The sequence below is a fragment of the Copadichromis virginalis genome, linkage group LG5 (genome assembly GCF_057382275.1).
Source record: "Copadichromis virginalis isolate Kocher_CV1m ecotype Utaka linkage group LG5, C_Virginalis_male_GT1.1, whole genome shotgun sequence".
Taxonomy (NCBI): Eukaryota; Metazoa; Chordata; class Actinopteri; order Cichliformes; family Cichlidae; genus Copadichromis; species Copadichromis virginalis.
In genome coordinates this window covers 26,732,638-26,749,925 of record NC_140622.1, presented here as the reverse complement: position 1 = coordinate 26,749,925, position 17,288 = coordinate 26,732,638, and the positions used below count along the sequence as shown (strand labels likewise).

At 38.9% G+C, this 17,288-nt stretch overlaps 1 protein-coding gene across 6 annotated transcripts; it reads left to right on the top strand.

Annotated features, from left to right (window-relative positions):
- The first annotated feature begins 2,585 nt into the window (after window positions 1-2,585).
- pbrm1l (polybromo 1, like) lies at window positions 2,586-17,178 on the top strand. Of its 6 annotated transcripts, none has more exons than XM_085457094.1 (30): window positions 2,586-2,688; window positions 2,982-3,158; window positions 3,284-3,381; window positions 4,825-4,972; window positions 5,141-5,287; window positions 5,560-5,676; window positions 5,885-5,953; window positions 6,050-6,148; window positions 6,227-6,312; window positions 6,446-6,537; window positions 6,624-6,840; window positions 6,949-7,090; window positions 7,252-7,337; window positions 7,473-7,752; window positions 7,855-7,960; window positions 8,559-9,198; window positions 9,645-9,859; window positions 9,952-10,134; window positions 10,288-10,445; window positions 10,527-10,763; window positions 11,389-11,534; window positions 11,661-11,818; window positions 12,138-12,321; window positions 12,846-13,053; window positions 13,147-13,345; window positions 13,442-13,597; window positions 14,358-14,519; window positions 14,870-14,934; window positions 15,226-15,439; window positions 16,778-17,178. In XM_085457094.1, the coding sequence occupies exons 2-30, from the start codon at window positions 3,015-3,017 to the stop codon at window positions 16,939-16,941; spliced, it is 4,920 nt and encodes a 1,639-aa protein (XP_085313220.1). In that variant the 5' UTR covers window positions 2,586-2,688; window positions 2,982-3,014; the 3' UTR covers window positions 16,942-17,178. The 6 variants fall into 6 exon arrangements, with proteins under 6 accessions (XP_085313220.1, XP_085313221.1, XP_085313219.1 ...); XM_085457095.1 differs by having other exon boundaries at window positions 9,949-10,134; window positions 14,358-14,486; XM_085457093.1 differs by having other exon boundaries at window positions 9,949-10,134.
- The last annotated feature ends 110 nt before the right edge of the window (window positions 17,179-17,288 follow it).

Sequence of the window (17,288 nt, the reverse complement as noted above, 5' to 3'; positions counted from 1 at the left end):
TGTCCACATACTAAGAAGACAATCACTGAGTATCTAAATGTATATTCTTGGTAAACGTATACGGAGAACTCCACCAACCAGTCTCCATGGAACATCACAGGGAGAAAAAGCTCCACAGGGATGGTAGCACACAGCCCGCCATTTCTGGGAAAAGGCAGGGAGTTGTCCTTCTCAGTGTATCATTGTAAATAAATGTTGGTTGGGCGTACTGCATAGCCAACATTGTAAATCCAAGCACAATACATTATAATACAAATGTCCTTAATAACACAGAAAAGCTAAGTGAAATTCTCTCTCATAAAAAGCTCTAGTGTCTGAACACTTACTCCAATACTATAAAAACCATCACTGAGTGCCGTTCCTTTATGTGTTTTTTATTTCCTTTCTTTTGTCTTAAGCACTTGTTTAAATGTGCTTTTCAAACAAAGTGATGCTGAAGTACAAGTAATATGCCATTACCACAACTTCTTCTAGTAATCATAATTACCATAATGAAAAAAACTCTTCTTTAACTCCCATTTATAATTTTCACAACAAACTACTACATTATACTTTTGTACAGTTTTTTTTTTCAGTTTCTTGTGGATACAGTAACCATAGATGTGATTTGTCATATGTTACGCTTCTTCTTTCAGCTCTTCACCACAGCAGATAATCTGACTCCATCTCACTGTATCCCCCGCATCCTCCTCTGTCACACCAGCCCTCTTCATGTCCTCCTTCACTACATCCATGAATCTGGCAGCTCCATCTTCAACATCCTTTACCCCATAAATCCATTCTCCCTTCCCTGCACATGTCCAAACATCTCAGCCTTCCCTCCCTAACTTTGTCTGAACCCGAGCTGTCCCTCTGGTGTTCTCATATTTAAGCTTGTCCACTCTGGTCACTCCTAATGAAAATCTTAGCATCTTTAGCTCTTTCACATCCCACCATCTCCAAACCAAACATCATAGCAGGTTTTGCAATCAAACATATAAACCTTTCTTTTCACTCTTGTTGCTATCCTTCAGTCACAGATCACCCCTGAGACTTGTCTTCACCTACTCCAACCTACTTGCACTCTCTTCTTCACCTCTCTTGTGGACTGCCCTTTGCTTTGGATCATTCTCCCCATGTATTTAAATGATCTACCTTCGCTACATCTGCTTTTTACAGCTTTACTGTTAAGCCTGTCTCCTTCTTATTCACACACATTTTCTGTTTTTCTTCTATGGATTTTCATTCTTCTTCTCACCAGAGGATACCTCCACCTATCAAGACTCTCCTCTGACGTTCTGACGTTCTCTATTCTTCTGTATCAACACTCTCAAAGCAAACATTGGATTGCTCTTTCTTAGCATGAAGCATATAAGCAAGCATATATATATATATATATATATATATATATATATATATATATATATATATATGCATGCTGATCATCACCTCTCTTCCTAACCTAGCTTTAACAACTCTTTCCCTTCTGTCTCCACAGTATGGCTCATCAACTTGATCCCTCTGTAGTTGATGTCATATGTTTGTTAAAATACAGGGACAACATACAGGGTGAAGACTCTGCTCAATGGTTCTAGCTCAGAATGCATTGTGTCCACTGGTTCTTGGGCTTGGGACTTCTGAGATATTAGTTCTCATTACCACTCCATGTTATGATGTTTGTACTCTGGTGATTCAGGTGACTTTGATTGGAGTGGAGGTGTCCTCTCCACATAAATCACCACATTGCCTGGTTTTATTTCTGTGCATTTCTTTAATCTTCTTTAATTTTTTTGGTTGCCAAGTTTGTGATGAAACACAACTGGGTGGGTTTGCAGTCTCTGACCCCCCCCCCCAAAAAAAAGTCATGAAAAAGGTTCAACCTGACCAAATCTTTAGGTCAAAACACAAAGAAGTGGTGTGGATACCATTGTTGCCTGACACCAAGAAAGTACTGAGTTCGAATCCCTAACTGGCTGGGGCCTGTTTGCGTGGGTTGCTTCTGGGTACTCTGGCTTTCTCCCACGGTCCAAAGACATGAGTTAGGTTAATTTATGATTCTAAGTGTAAATGGTTGTCTGTCTCCGTGAAAGACTGGTGACCTGTCCTGGGTGTACCCCCCACCTGGGTCAATTGTGATTTCTTATTCAATTTTTTTTAATATAAATTCTGTGATTGTTTTAAATGTTATTTGTTTCCCATGAATGTGCTTCTTGTTATGTAATGCTTCCAGAAGCTCCACTATGAAAAACCACTTGATCCATATGAAATTTCTTTTAGTATTTCAGTGTTGATTCATATAATCAGAATCAGAATCAGAATCAGAATACTTTATTGATCCCTGGGGGAAATTATTTTTTGTTACAGTGCTCCATTTTAAACCAACATATATATATATATATATATATATATATATATATATATATATATATATATATATATAAATGCATGGCTTGTGATTTAAATCGGCGTGAACTAGAAATCAGTCAATCAATGAATCATATTCGTGTAAAAATGTTCGTTGAATATAGTACACGGTGCAGTATTACAGCTGGACTCTAGGGGTCAGCACTGCCTCGGTTGGCACTTTTGCCTCTGCCTTCCAAACACAACCTCAACATCCGGGCAGGAGTTTTCAAACAACACTGGCTAGCCGGTTAGCCGCTAAACATTTTTGCTCAGGGAATTACGGCTAACTTTTCTGAGATTTTGGTAAGACTTGTTTTTGAAATTTAAATTATTTGTTATTTTCCCCCCAGCTTGCGCGTATTTTATTGGGGGAGAACTTTATCGTTTTTAATTTACTCGTGTTGCAGTAGCATGCTAACTGCCGCTCGTTTGTTTGCTTTGTTTCATACATCCAAGCGACGCTAACGTTATCTGATTAAGTACTACTTTCCATTTTAGACTTTATAAATGAATAAAAAACCGACTGTCCTCTTTATACTAAGTTGATTGAAAATAAATTTACAGTGGCGTTATTATTTCTTTCTCTGTTTTTGTAGCCGTGGGCTAGCCTGTTGTTTAACCAGCCAGCGATGTCAGCGAGCTCCAAGCGGAGACGAGCTACTTCTCCCTCCAGCAGTGTGAGCGGAGGGGGAGACCTCGATGATGTCTCTTCCTCTACTCCTGGAAGTGGCAGAAAAAGAAAAAGAGTCTCCAATGTCCCTCCTGTGGATACGGTAAATGCGTGTGTGTGTATATTTTACATGACCTGACTTTAGCAAGGCCGATGTGATCTGTACGTGCCTTTGAAATCATAGTAAAAGTATATTGGAGTTTTAAATGCTTTCCCACCCCCTCTTAGATTGCTGTATGCCATGAATTGTTCAACGCTATCAGAGACTACAAGGATGATCAAGGGAGGCAGCTTAGTGAAGTCTTCCAAAGGGTGCCAAAGAGGAGGTACTGTATCTGTTTGATATTACAATACTGAAGAGGAGTTAAGGTAATCTTTGCAGAAAAGCTAAAGCTTCCCTACATAGTAATGTTTAGAAGCTGCAAAAGACAAACACACAAAATGTGTACTGAATATATGGAATAATGGACGTTGCTATGAAAAAAGTATTTACCCCTTTGTTGTTTTATTCTTTTTAAATATCTGTCACAATTACATTGTTTGATATTTAATATTAGGTAAAGAAAGCCTGAGTAAATAAAAAAATGAAGATTTCATTTATTATGGGGAAGAAGGTTAGAAAAAAATAACTGGTCACCCTTTGTTAAAACACGAATTAAACTTTTAATATTGTAAAAAAAAAATTAAAACCTGGTTGTGCCACCCTTGGCAGCAACGGTTAGCTGCAAGCTGTGGGAAACGCAATCAAGTGTTCCCAAACGTCTCGGGGATTGTCAAGATGTTTTTTGGTAAATGTGAGCCTTTATGTTCTTTTTATACAGCAATGGTTTCCAGCTTGGAATTCTCCCATTTTTGTAGTCTCTTTTTTATTGTTGAATCATGAAGTCATCATGAACTTGTGACTTCCTGGACGAGTTGTTTCTCTAAGTAATATTGGTAGGCCAGCAACTCCGGGGAAGGTTCAATGCTCTTCCAAGTTTCTGCCATTTGTGGATAATGACTCTCACTGTTGTTTGCTAGATTATCAAAACCTTAGAAATGCTTTTGTAACTCTTTTCAGACTGATAGATGTCAATGACTTTGTTTTTCATCTGTTTGTTTAGTTTGTGGCATGAAATGTTGGTTTTTGACATCTTTTCCTACTCAATTTGGTTCAGTTTGATTGACTACTTATGGAGAGAAATTTACCTCAAAAGTGCCTAAAATATGATCCACAAGCATAAACTAAGATTTACAAATGTGTACAATGATTTGTGTGTAACGTTTGAGGACTCACAAACATGTGTTTTAATCCACACACAAATACAAAGCACTCTGACCACATGTAAAACAATTATACACATTCATACATTCAAACCTGAATAAATACTGATCATTGTACTCGTTGTGCACATTTGCAAGAATTAGTTATGCTTGTGGATTATTTGATAGGCATTTGCAACCCTTTTGAGCCAAATTTCTCCCCATAATTTCTTGATTCACACACAGGGCCAGAGATGGGTTTGGACAGTTTTTTCCCCTAATAAATGACATTTTCATGTAAAAACTGAATTTTGTATTTACTCTGATTATTATATATTTATTTTATGTTATTATGCCTATTTTTAAAATTAAATTGATGTGAAATGTGTTAATGTGACAAATATGCAGGAAAAAAAAGAAATGTTTTCACACTTTTGTAAAATGAATGAATAATGTTTATTGAACATACTCAATAATGTTGGATAATGTGAAAGTGTTTCAATTAGCCTGTTTTTTTTCTTTTTCAGGAATCAGCCTGATTATTATGAAGTGGTGTCCCAGCCAATTGATATGACGAAGATTCAGTATAAACTGAAGTCTGAGGATTATAATGATGTTGAGCAGCTTACTGCAGATTTTCAGCTCCTGTTCAACAATGCCAGATCATTCTACAAGGTAGGTTTTGGAGAACGACAGTGCTTTCTTTTTTCCTACAGGTAGCCTCTAAGGTTATAATAAATACACTATTACTTCAGCTTCATTATATAAGCTTTTACTTAGGTATGCATCTCCTAATGTAAACCTTATGTGATTGTTTATTTTGCCTCATGTTTAATGATTCAGAGGGACAGTGAGGAGTATCAAGCTGCATGCAAGCTTTGGGAAGTGTATTTTCAAACAAGGAATGAGTTTGTGCAACCTGGAGACAGAGATGAGGATGATGAAGATGGTGATGATATGGATAACCCAGGAATGGCAACTGAAGAGGAGGTAAGTCCTCATTACATGTAAGACTGAGTTGCCCTGTGTGTATGATTGCCAGTTATTAAGATAAGATAAGATAAGATAAGATAACCTTTATTAGTCCCACACGTGGGAAATTTGTTTTGTCAATTATTATTAGCTCAATAATAAGAAAGGGTTCATATTTCTTTATTGAATTTAAAAATATTAAAATCTGTTTCAGGATATTGCCTTTGTATTATGAAGAAATAGCACCACTGTGTGGGGTCAGAACTTATTTATACATATTTGTCTTTTAGACTTCAGCTGGAAGTTTGAAGGAAGTGCTGGAGCAACTTTTGGAGGCTATAGTCTCACATGCTGATCCCTCAGGGCGTCTGGTCAGTGAACTGTTCCAGAAATTGCCTTCCAAAGTGGTAAGTTGCACTTGAAATTGATTAACTGTTCTTCACACAAAGCATAATAATATAAGACAGGTTGAACAAAGCTTCACTTTGCGATTTTCTTACATATAGGTTTTTTTTATTCAAGCCACTTTAGGAGTGTAAAGTCCAGTTGTTTTCCTGTGTTTGTGGTTTTGTGTACCAACTCCAGTCCGTTATAGAATTGTTCTTTCTTTTTTAGCATTACCCAGACTACTATGCCATTATAAAGGAGCCGATAGATCTGAGAACAATCGCTCAAAGAATACAGGTAGTCATTTTGCTTCCTGACCTTTAACCATTTGTTAATTTTACAGCTTCAGTGTGTTGCATTTCTAACCATCAAAATGTAATTTAATTTGCATAGATTGGATACTATAAAAATGTCAATGCTATGGCCAAGGATGTTGAACTGATGACCAAAAATGCTAAAACTTACAATGAGCCAGGATCTCAGGTTTTTAAGGTAAAAGTCCTTTTCTCAGTTTTCTTCTTTATGAGTTTTAATACTCTGAATATTAACAATTGCTCTTTTATTCTATAGGACGCCAACACCATAAAGAAAGTCTTCATCCAACGTAAGACAGAGCTTGAGCACGCAGAACCTACTAAATCTAGTCTTCGTATCAGGTATTAAACAACAGTATAACATTGCTCTTAGCGTTGTCTTTGTGTCAAATTAAATATGCTTGTTATACCAACAGAAAAATCTCATACCTTTAAGATATATATGGTGAATTGTGTATCTTGTGTTACTATTTAGAAATCGCAGGTCTGGTCAGGGAGATCGAATTTCTGGTGTCAGCGTAGCTCTACAGTATGGCTCTGAGAGTGAGGACGATCCTGTGCTCTCAGGTAATTCTTATCAGTTCATGTAGCAGACAAATTTACTTTGTGGCTGTGCAGAAAAAAGTAACACTTTGTGTTGTCGATGTTTGCAGGTTCTGTATGCTATGATGAGGGAGAGTCAGAAGCTGAGAGTCAGAGTTCAAGTATGGAGATGAGCAACCCAATCTTCCAACTGTACGAAGCTGTGAGGGGTGCCAGAAATAACCAGGGCCAGATGTTCTCTGAACCCTTTCAGCAGCTGCCCTCTCGCAGGGAATACCCTGACTATTATCAGCAGATAAAACAACCCACTTCTCTCCAGCAAATCAGGCAAGAACCAGATATTCATACCATATGGTATTTAAAAATGAACCCTTTTCCCACCAAATTACATTCCTGGGGGGAGTTTAAAAAAAGTTTTTTCTTTCTCCTTCTTAGGGCAAAGATGAAGAATGGCGAGTATGAAAGCGTGGAACAAATTGAGGCTGACCTCAATCTGATGTTTGAGAATGCAAAGCGCTACAACATGCCTAACTCAAGCATCTATAAACGGGCTTTCAGGCTTCAGCAGATCATGCAGGTAGCACCTTGTCAATCATTCTGTCAGGTTGTGCTTAAAATAGTTTTACCTGTACATTTAAAAGTCAAAGAGCACATTATAAAAGCACAATATTTGAAGCAGACTGTAGATAATGGATAATAATAGGCAAGGCAATGTACCCATCTGCCTGTTCTGTGTAGGCAAAAAAGAGGGAACTTCTAAGGAGAGATGACGAAGATGGGGACAGCATTCTGTCTTCTGATGCAGGGAGCGTTAAGAGAAAAAGGTATTATTATTTCTATTGATACTAATGCTTTTGAAATATAAAGTATTAAAATTGCAAACGTTGTTTATAATTTGTTTATGTTTTCTCAATGTCTCAGTGTTGTCATACTTTTATCTATTTTTAATTTTTGTCCAGCCACAAAAAAAATGTGAAAAAGAACCGAATGAAAGCCTTTTATGCTGCCGTGACCGAGGCCAGGGAGGCAGGCACAAATCGACGTCTGTGTGATCTCTTTATGGTTAAACCATCCAAGAAGGATTACCCTGACTACTATAACGTCATCCTTGAACCGATGGACCTGAAAACAATTGAACATAACATTCGCAATGAGCGCTATGCCACAGAGGAAGCTCTGATGGAAGACATGAAGCTAATGTTCCGCAATGCCCGGCATTACAACGAAGAGGGATCTCAGGTTGGGACTTTGACTCCTTCTGTGATAAAACTTACATTTTTCTTATAGTCAAATTTATAACGATTTTAAGTCTTCTGACTCCCCAATTTCTGGTTTATGTAGGTATATAATGATGCTGACATTTTGGAAAAGATACTGAAAGATAAGCGCAAGGAGATGGGTCCTCCACCTGAGGAGGAGGATGTGGGATCTCCCAAACTGAAACTAAGTAAGTGGGAATGCTTGTGCATGTTGGTTGAAAATACTTCTGCACTTGTAAAATATTACCATGTAATAACACTGAGGTCTGTGTGTCCTTGACCCGTTTTTCACTAATTGGTTAGTCTTTAATTTTCAAAAATTAATTAATTTGTTGAACTACTTCTTTGCACTTTTTTGGGGGGGGGGGTGTAACCTACTATATAGTTGTTCCTCTTAAATTATTATCAGCCAAAGCGCTGCCTGTCTCGCTTAAAACAGCAGCTGTGGAAATCAGGGCTGGCTGGAAAGTTACATGGCTTAGTGGTTGGACTTGCACAGTATGTGAACAAATGCCATTAGTAACGAGTTGTTTCATTTCCCAGCCAGTCGGACTGTAGCTGCATATTATTCTCCTGCATCTTGTCTGTATCTGCTGTGACTATCTAATAGCGCAAAAATGTTCAAAAATCAACTTAAAAAAAAAGAACAAGAAAGGCATTTTTAAGTATTTCGGACAGTTTGAGCTGTATTGCTCTTTTGTTTTCTGGCTCTTTTTAGCTTCTGTTTCACATTTTTTTTCTTCTTTTAAAAGCTTTTTAAAACTAACATACATTTTTTATGATAAGGAAAGAGTGGTGTTTCTCCAAAGAAGTCCAAATACCTCACCCCTCTTCAGCAGAGGTTAAATGAGCTGTATGATGCTGTGCGAAACTTCACTGACCGCCGAGGTCGGCGCCTAAGCACAATCTTCCTCCGTCTACCCTCTCGTGCCGAGTTGCCTGACTACTACGCTACAATCAAGAGACCAATCGACATGGAACGTGTGCGAAGCCACATGGCTGCAGGCCGTTACCAAGATGTCGACGCCCTGGTGGAGGACTTTGCTTTGATGTTCAATAATGCCTGCATATACAACGAGCCTGAGTCTCTGATTTATCGGGATGCTTTAGTGTTGCACCGAGTGTTGTTGGAGACACGGAAACAGCAAGAGGGAGGGGAGGAGTTTGGCCCTCCAGCTGTGGGTCTTCTGGTGCGAGAACTGATCAGGAACCTGTTTGTATCCGTGATGGGTCACCAGGATGAAGAGGGTCGCTGCTATAGTGACTCACTGGCTGAGATTCCTGCTGTTGATCCAGCTGCCCCTGAAAAGCCGCCGCTTAATTTTGATGTCATCAGAATGAATGTGGAGCGCGGTCGCTACAGGAGACTCGATGTCTTCCAGGAACACACGTTTGAAGTGCTAGAGAAGGCAAGAAGGTTACACAGGTATGGGAAATTATTATGAGCTTGGTGTATTATTTTTTTTTTCTTTAATTGTTTATCCATTAAAGTAAAGTGCATTTGCTTTGAGCGGTTCACCAAGGCTTCAAAAACCAGAGAAATGGCAAATGAAAATGGGTGTTCACAACATAAATAAATGTCTGACAATGCTAAGTCGTTAGAACATTTTTACCTTGAAACATTGCCTTTGTTATATTTTCCATTTTGTAAAGATCAAACATTTTGTTTGTGTGCTGCTCTTCAGGAGAAATAAAAAAAATGTATATGCATTAAATGTAATCAATTTTATTGTAAGCAAATCAATGTTTATTGTTAAATATGTGGCTCTTCCTAATAAATGAGTCCTGTTTTTACTTGCTTTGCTACACTAGGTGATACAACTCAAATGTGTGCCAGTGTTTTCTTATGATGAATGTTTTTCATGTTGACAGGACTGACTCTGAGATATTTGAGGATGCAGTGGAGCTACAACAGTTTTTCATCAAAATCAGGGATGAGCTGTGCAAGAATGGCGAGATTTTACTGTCCGTTGCACTCAACTACACGTTAAAACACCTCCACAGTGACGTAGACCAGGAAAAGAGGGAGAAAATTCCCAAAGAGATTGAAGAGGACAAACAAAAGAAGGATGAGGATGAAAACCAAGGTGTGTAAACTTATAGAAGACATGCAGGAGGTGTGAAGAATATTAAATGTGGTTGTGGCATTGAATCATGACATGTTTCTCACCTTAAGAAGACGAGAAGCCCGAGGACCTGGCGGGAGAGGCGTGGCAGTCAAAGCCAGAGCATGTGTACAGTCAAGACTGCAGATTTGAAAACAGTACCTACCACGTGGGGGACTTCGTCTATGTGGAGCCGTCAGAACCAAACCTCCAGCCCCACATTGTCTGTATAGAACGTCTTTGGGAGGATGAAGCAGGTAGCCTAACTTGAAAATTATAGGAAGAATTATAGAATTACATCATGATTTTAAATACTTCTGTTTCTGCAAGTTAGCTGATTCAACATCTTGATTTTGTTTCCATTTAGTCAGTATATTTTGCTAAAAATAGATTGTGTTTTATATATGCAGGTGAGAAGTGGCTCTATGGCTGCTGGTTCTACAGACCCAGTGAAACCTTTCACTTGGCCACACGCAAGTTTCTGGAAAAAGAAGTCTTCAAGAGTGACTACTACAACAAAGTGTCCATCAGTAAGGTTTTGGGCAAATGTGTGGTCATTTTTGTGAAGGTGAGAAAGTGAACCACATATTGAAAATGGTTTAATTTAAGCCGCCAAAAGTCCATTGTCTAATTACGAATCTTTCTGTAGGATTATTTCAGAATGCAACCCGAGGGCTTCAGACCTGAGGACGTTTATGTGTGTGAATCCCGCTACACTGCCAGGAACAAGTTTTTCAAAAAGATCAAGATTTGGGCCATGCCGGAGAGTTCCTTTAAATTAGTCCCTCGGGAGGCGCCTCTTCCTGTTGTTCGTGTAGCCTCAATGTTTGTGAAGCCTGACCAGGAAAAACCGGTGGCATATACAGTCAATGGCTTTGTAGAGAAGGTAAGGTGAGATTGTATATTCTAGGCTTTGAACATATATAATGTTGCTTTTAGAAGAATATATATCTATATAGATATATCTATATAGATATATTTCAAATATATCTATATAGATATATTTATCAGGGTGACCGTGGTTCAGGGGGTTGGGAAGCTCATCTTGTAACCAGAAGGTTGCCGGTTCGATCCCCAGCTCTGTCTATCTTGGTCGTTGTGTCCTTGGGCAAGACACCGATGGCCGATGGAGCGATATGGCAGCCTTGCTTCTGTCAGTCTGCTCCAAGGCAGCTGTGGCTACAACTGTAGCTTCCCTCCACCATTGTGTGAATGTGAGAGTGAATGAATAGTGGAATTGTTAAGTGCTTTGAGGGTCTCGAAAGGCACTATATAAATGCAATCCGTTATTATTATATATAATAATAATAACGGATAATAGATATAAAAACTTAGTCCTCGGAGGAAGCCAGCCCAGCTTTACCCACCCCGCCCTATGTTCACTACTCCAAAAAAACGAAACAGTTGGCGTTAATTTGAAAGCATGAACTCATAAACTATTAGCACACTAGGAGCCTGTTGATTGTTTTCCATATAATAAACACCTGAATCCTCTGTCTGTGTTTGTTTAGGAGAGAGAGGATGTCCCTACGGAGATGAGTGGAGCTGAGCCCGGCTGCCAGTACTATGAACAGTTATGCTACAAAAACATGTGGTTTAAAGTGGGAGACTGTGTTTACATTCAGTCTCATGGATTATCAAAACCTAGGGTTGCCAGGTTGGTTGACATATATTATGCTACATTGACACCTTTTGAAATAGGGCCTTATGTGTTGATTGGGGGTGTTTAGATAAGATGGAGTTATTAGCTGTTAGTAACATGACTTCCTGTGCTGGGCTATAGGATAGAGAAGCTGTGGCTACAGAATGGAACTACATTCTTCTTTGGACCCATCTTCATTCACCCTGAGGAAACGGAGCACGAGCCCACGAAGATGTTTTACAAGAGGGAGGTGTTTCTGAGTCATTTGGAGGAGACGCTGCCCATGACTTGTGTCATAGGTATGATTTTGAAAACTTACCAAAGATTTCTTGAGTCAGCTCATTTACTCCTCGTGTAATGCATTTAAATGAATTGTGCACTAAAGAAAAAAATAATTTTGTTTTTCTAGCAGAAAACAAATTGGTTAAATGGCAACCTCATAGACTTGAGAAATAGGTTTAGATAAGACAGACAAAAGTGCATTTCCCAGAAGGCCATTTCGTGTATTAATGTTTAAATGAACATTAAAGCTATAATTTTAAACATTTGAGTCACCTCAGAACAAGTTTTTCATCAGCAGTCTTTTCTAATCTTTTATTCTGCCTGTCTGCTCTCCAGGCAAATGTGTAGTGTCTTCCTTTAAGGACTACCTGTCATGCAGACCCACCGAGCTTTCAGAAGACGATGTACTGCTGTGCGAGAGCCGTTACATTGAGAGTGAGAAGATGATGAAAAAGTTCAAGGGTCTGAAACGCTTCTCGTACTCTTCCAAAGTGGTCGAGGATGAGATCTTCTACTTCAGGTCTGTTGGTTAAACAGAGCACTTATTAGGATCATAGATGGCATAAAGGATGGATGTAGCCAACAGGAAGTTGCCAATAAGCTTTTTTTTGTGCTTGATATTGAAATTAACTGACTACACCTATATTTAGAAAACAGTCCAACCTTTTGGATCAACTTTAAAACTAACCAAACCTCTGAGCACTGTGTGGGGATTGAACTTACTCTATTTTGCCCCATTCAGTAAAGCTGTTCTTGTAAAACTGGAGCTGATGAGTGAGGGGCGGTCTGATCTCATTGGCTGATTCTCGTTTCTGACACGAATAACGATCATAATGGACTTTATGTTTTACTCAGGATGACCTGAAACTGCACTGGTGAAGTTGCCCCCTGCTGGGAATTGAGTAGAACGTTAGCTTTGAGGCACATGGGCTTCTCTTTTCAGACCTGAAGCCACAGCCATCTTTTATGCTCTCTATGATTCTGATTTAAATTTAACGATTAGCACTGAGGTGCTATGATGTCTGCTTATTTTATTCCATGTAGAAAATTAATAGTGCCACAGAAGGAAGCATCACCAATTTTGGACAAGAAGATAGATGAGCTTGAGGTTAAACTGGCAGATATGGAGGATGCAGATGATGACATGGAAGACATGGATGAGGATGAGGAAGCTCCAGAGACACCTTCTTTGCCTCAGATGCAAACCCCACTTACAAACGACATGGATGTCATGCCATACACACCCTCGCAGGTCTAATTTTTTTAAACCATCTGTTCCTTGTTTGAAAATGTTGATGTTTTTTTTTTTATATATATAAACTTGTGTCTTTGCTTTTCCATTTAGACCACTCCTAAGGTTAAAGGCTTGTCAAAGAAGGAAGGGGCCAAGAGAAAGATCAACATGAGTGGTTATATCCTCTTCAGCAGTGAAATGAGAGCAGTGATAAAAGCTCGTCACCCAGACTTTTCCTTCGGGGAGCTGAGTCGACTGGTAGGCACCGAGTGGAGGAACCTCGAAGCTTCCAAGAAGGCAGAGTATGAAGGTCAGATAAAATAATTAAATGAATACAAATATGAATCTATTTGAACTTGTGCTAGCAAAACCAAAAAAAATAAAATCACATCTTTGGATGTTTCAGAGCGTGCAGCCAAAATAGTGGAACAGCAAGAGCGTGAGAGGCCACCTCAGAAGCAAGCTTCCCCAAGAGCAGGTACCCCTGTAGGGGCACTGATGGGGGTGGTACCTTCGCCTAGCACTATGGGAATGATAAACCAGACCATGACACCTGTGTCAGGTAACCCCTCTCAGAGACAGCACGAGTGTTTGACAGCAGGAAAAATGAGGCTGGACTGAATTAAAGACAGTAATCCTGTAATTTTCTAACACTTGAAAAGAAGTTTATCTCAAAACGATGTTGTTATTGCAGTTTTTCCTCTTTATTTGCTGCTATTTGTTTGTAGTTTTGTCATCAACCTTCATATTTTATATTGCATGACGTGAATTGCATGAATATTATTTTTTTTTTAACTATGAATGCCTTTTGTTAATATTTCATTTCCCATTCATGCTTGTTTTGCTAACATTCTCAAACCCATATGTATTGTCTGCCCCTTTCACACAAAACCTTCAATATCAACCATCAACTGTGTCTATTTATCTTTGCCGATGACCATGTGTGGCTGGAGGCCAACATTTCTTTTTTTGGAAATGTAATCAGTGCAAGAATGAGCTGACTAGATTTCAGTGGTCTAAGGTCACTGTGATCTTATCTCAGGAATTCCCATGCTAACAACAACATTTCACACAGTGGTGGAATTTTATCTCCCATACGGTCATCTTTGCCGTTCGGAGCTCACAAATGAGGAAAAAATGTAGTTGCATGAATGGTAGAAAGTCTGCAGACATGCGAAAACTTTTAAATTAACAGCCCTTGTGGTTTAAGGTACTTGTGTGAAAGGGGCCACTGTGTGCAGTAGTAGTGCATGTTATTTTGGTGTCAGCTGCATGTCACTTATGCATGGATATGTTGTCCTCTCCTCACACTTTTCCCAAAGGCATGATGGGAGCTTACGGTCCACCTTACATGCCAATGCAGGGCCCCCATGAGGGTTTGCTGAGTGTGGCCCCAATGCCACCTCACCCTACAGGGGGTCCTCACCTGCCTCCTCACCATCTCCAGCAAGGTATGCCCGGGTACCCTGGCATGCCTCATCAGGGTAAGGGCCACTGTCCTAGCCGCACCTGCTCAGTCACATCCAGTCGTGTCTCTCCTGCTGGAGGGGGTTTACCTGGTCCACAGGCTGCAAAGCCTGATCTACACACTGAGCAGTCAAAGCAGTCTCTTCTAAAGTGCTCTCACATTTCACACTTAAAATATACAAACAAATATATGAAATTCACACATGGAATGCATGCAAAACTGATACCAAACCACTAACGTTCAACTGGTAGTTAAAAAAACTAACATTTCCATGAGTCATTATAAAGCTTAACATAAAATGAACAAAAACAAGAGTTTACCACATTTACAAAATGCACACAAGCTAAATATTTTCATTTACAACAGGGATGATGGGCACTGGTATGAATGGCATGGCGGGAAGTCCTGCACAAGGAAACTTTATTCAGCAGGTGAGCCTGAGTGCAGAAAAACCCTGGCTGTATAGGTGTTATTTCATATTTCTATATAGTTTATATTGGTGTTTTTAACTGTTCAAGAAAATATGGATTTTGTTTTGTTTCCTGCATAATCAGACATCACCTGCTTCAGTTTTACTAGCAAGTGTATATATAGGCCTATTTTTTTTTTTTTTTTTTTTTTTTTTTTTGTTTGCAAATAATGATAATCAAAATGATAATTTAAATTATGCATTCTATGTATCATCTACATACTAACAAAATGTTGTCATTGTGTGACCTTAGCCTGGGATGTTTAGCCCAGGACAGCATGCTCCTCCACCCTACCCTGGACAAGGACAGTTAGGCCAACCCTCACATTTGCAGCCCACCACTCCCATGTTTGTGGCTCCACCACCAAAGACTCAGAGAGTGCTTCACTCAGAGGCCTACCTGAAGTACATAGAGGGCTTAAATTCAGACTCCAGCACTGTTAGCAAGTGGGACCAAGCACTCAAAGGTAGGTTCTTTGTTTTTACTTTTATTTCTAGAAAACTCTCCATCACTGCTTTTTTTTTTTTTTCAGTTGCTTTGTCTTTTTTTTTTCTTTTTTTTTTAACATTTTTGTATTTTTAAGCTCTGAAGAGTTATTGCAACAACTGTAAAGACTGCATTTTGCTCTGAAGTTTTTTTTTTTCTTATGTTAAAATTATGTCTAAGTCATTGTCACAAAAATTAAAGCAACATAATAACACCCCTCTGTAAGAGGTTGGAAAACTGAGAGGACCAGATTCCTGTAATACAAAGCAGGATTTCGGCTTGTCTGAGAAACTTGAGGGTTGACACTGGGTTTTCAGTGCAACGAAGGTGGATCACCTCCTACCGGGGTAGAGCGCCATGGTAACTTAGGTTAGGTTCCTGATTAGAGGTCAACATGTATGAAATCAAGAGGGGAGAGAGAGTGGGGAAAGACACGCAGTAAAAACAATATTTAAATTAAAAGTTCAATTATAATTATCAGACTCAGTCATGTCTTAATGAGAAGAGTTGTGATTATAAGTATGGTAACTTCTCTCAGTCCTACATTGCTGCCAGCTTTCCTTCATATGGGTTCAAATGGGCAACATTTAATTAACCGAGCAGTTTTTTTTCCTGTCTTATTGACCAACACACTTAAATGGCACACTTTTAATATGTTAATACTCTCATACAAATGCTTTCATTTTGTATTGTATGTTTAACCTATTCATATTTTTACTATAGTATAACTTTTATAAAGTTCTTTCAACCAAGAAAAAAAAATCAGCTACTCTCCAGTGCTATTTACTGATAAGTGATATTTCTGCTTATCAGTAATTGTAAATGATTACATGCTACCAGTATCAACCCTTTCATGGGTACATTTAGGGGAAATAGCTAAATGATAGCTTCTGATGCACTGTAGATGATGAAATCCACAAATCCTTTTTTTTTTTTTTTTTACATTTTACATTGATGATATTATGAATTGTTCCACCTTTCAAAGATTTGACCTCTATGGGGAGCTTATTTTAGAGCCAGTCATGTTGCTGACCTCCTTCCAATCAGCCTAATTAGCTCTGAGGCATTCAAGCAGGAGCTTACACAATACTTTTTTCCCCCATATGTGATGCTGGCCTTACATGATAGGAATATATTTCTAAAATGTTGACTGTGTTGCCTTAATTTTTGCATTAAGCCCAAATTGTCATTTCCCAGCATGTTTACCAGTTTGAGTGTGTGCATATCTTTGTTTTTGTTTGCTTTCAAAGGCAATAGTGAACATTATTTGCCTTTTGAATAATCACACTTAAGGAGAAATATGCGTTTCCATTAACAGCGCAAAGGCGAGATTCTCACCTGACCAAAGAACAAGAGAGTCGGCTGCCAGCTCACTGGCTGAAGAGCAAAGGAGCCCACACCACCATGGTGGATGCACTGTGGCGTCTGCGTGACCTGATGTTAAGAGACTCTCTGAACATCTGTCAGGCTCACAACCTGTAACCTGTTGAACTTACAGACCGCTCTGCTCAGTCACTGCTCTTATCCTCAAGTCACAGAGTTTAGCTTGTAGACCCTAGAAGTAATATTTTATAGTGAATCATGAGCAATTTTATATTTATTAGCTAACAGTTAATTGTGTGCTGCATTTCATTTTTTTTTATACCATTTGGATGAATAGTTCTGCTAAACCTGTGATTTTTGGCTTATTGGTGCAAATAAATTTGTCAATACCCCAAATAGACTGTGTCCTCTTTTTGTTGATGGTGTTTGTTGTTTTTTTTTTTAAATGTGATTGACCTCAACATGTTTGTTTTACTCCTTTGTGCTTCACAAGCCTCTCGGTCCTG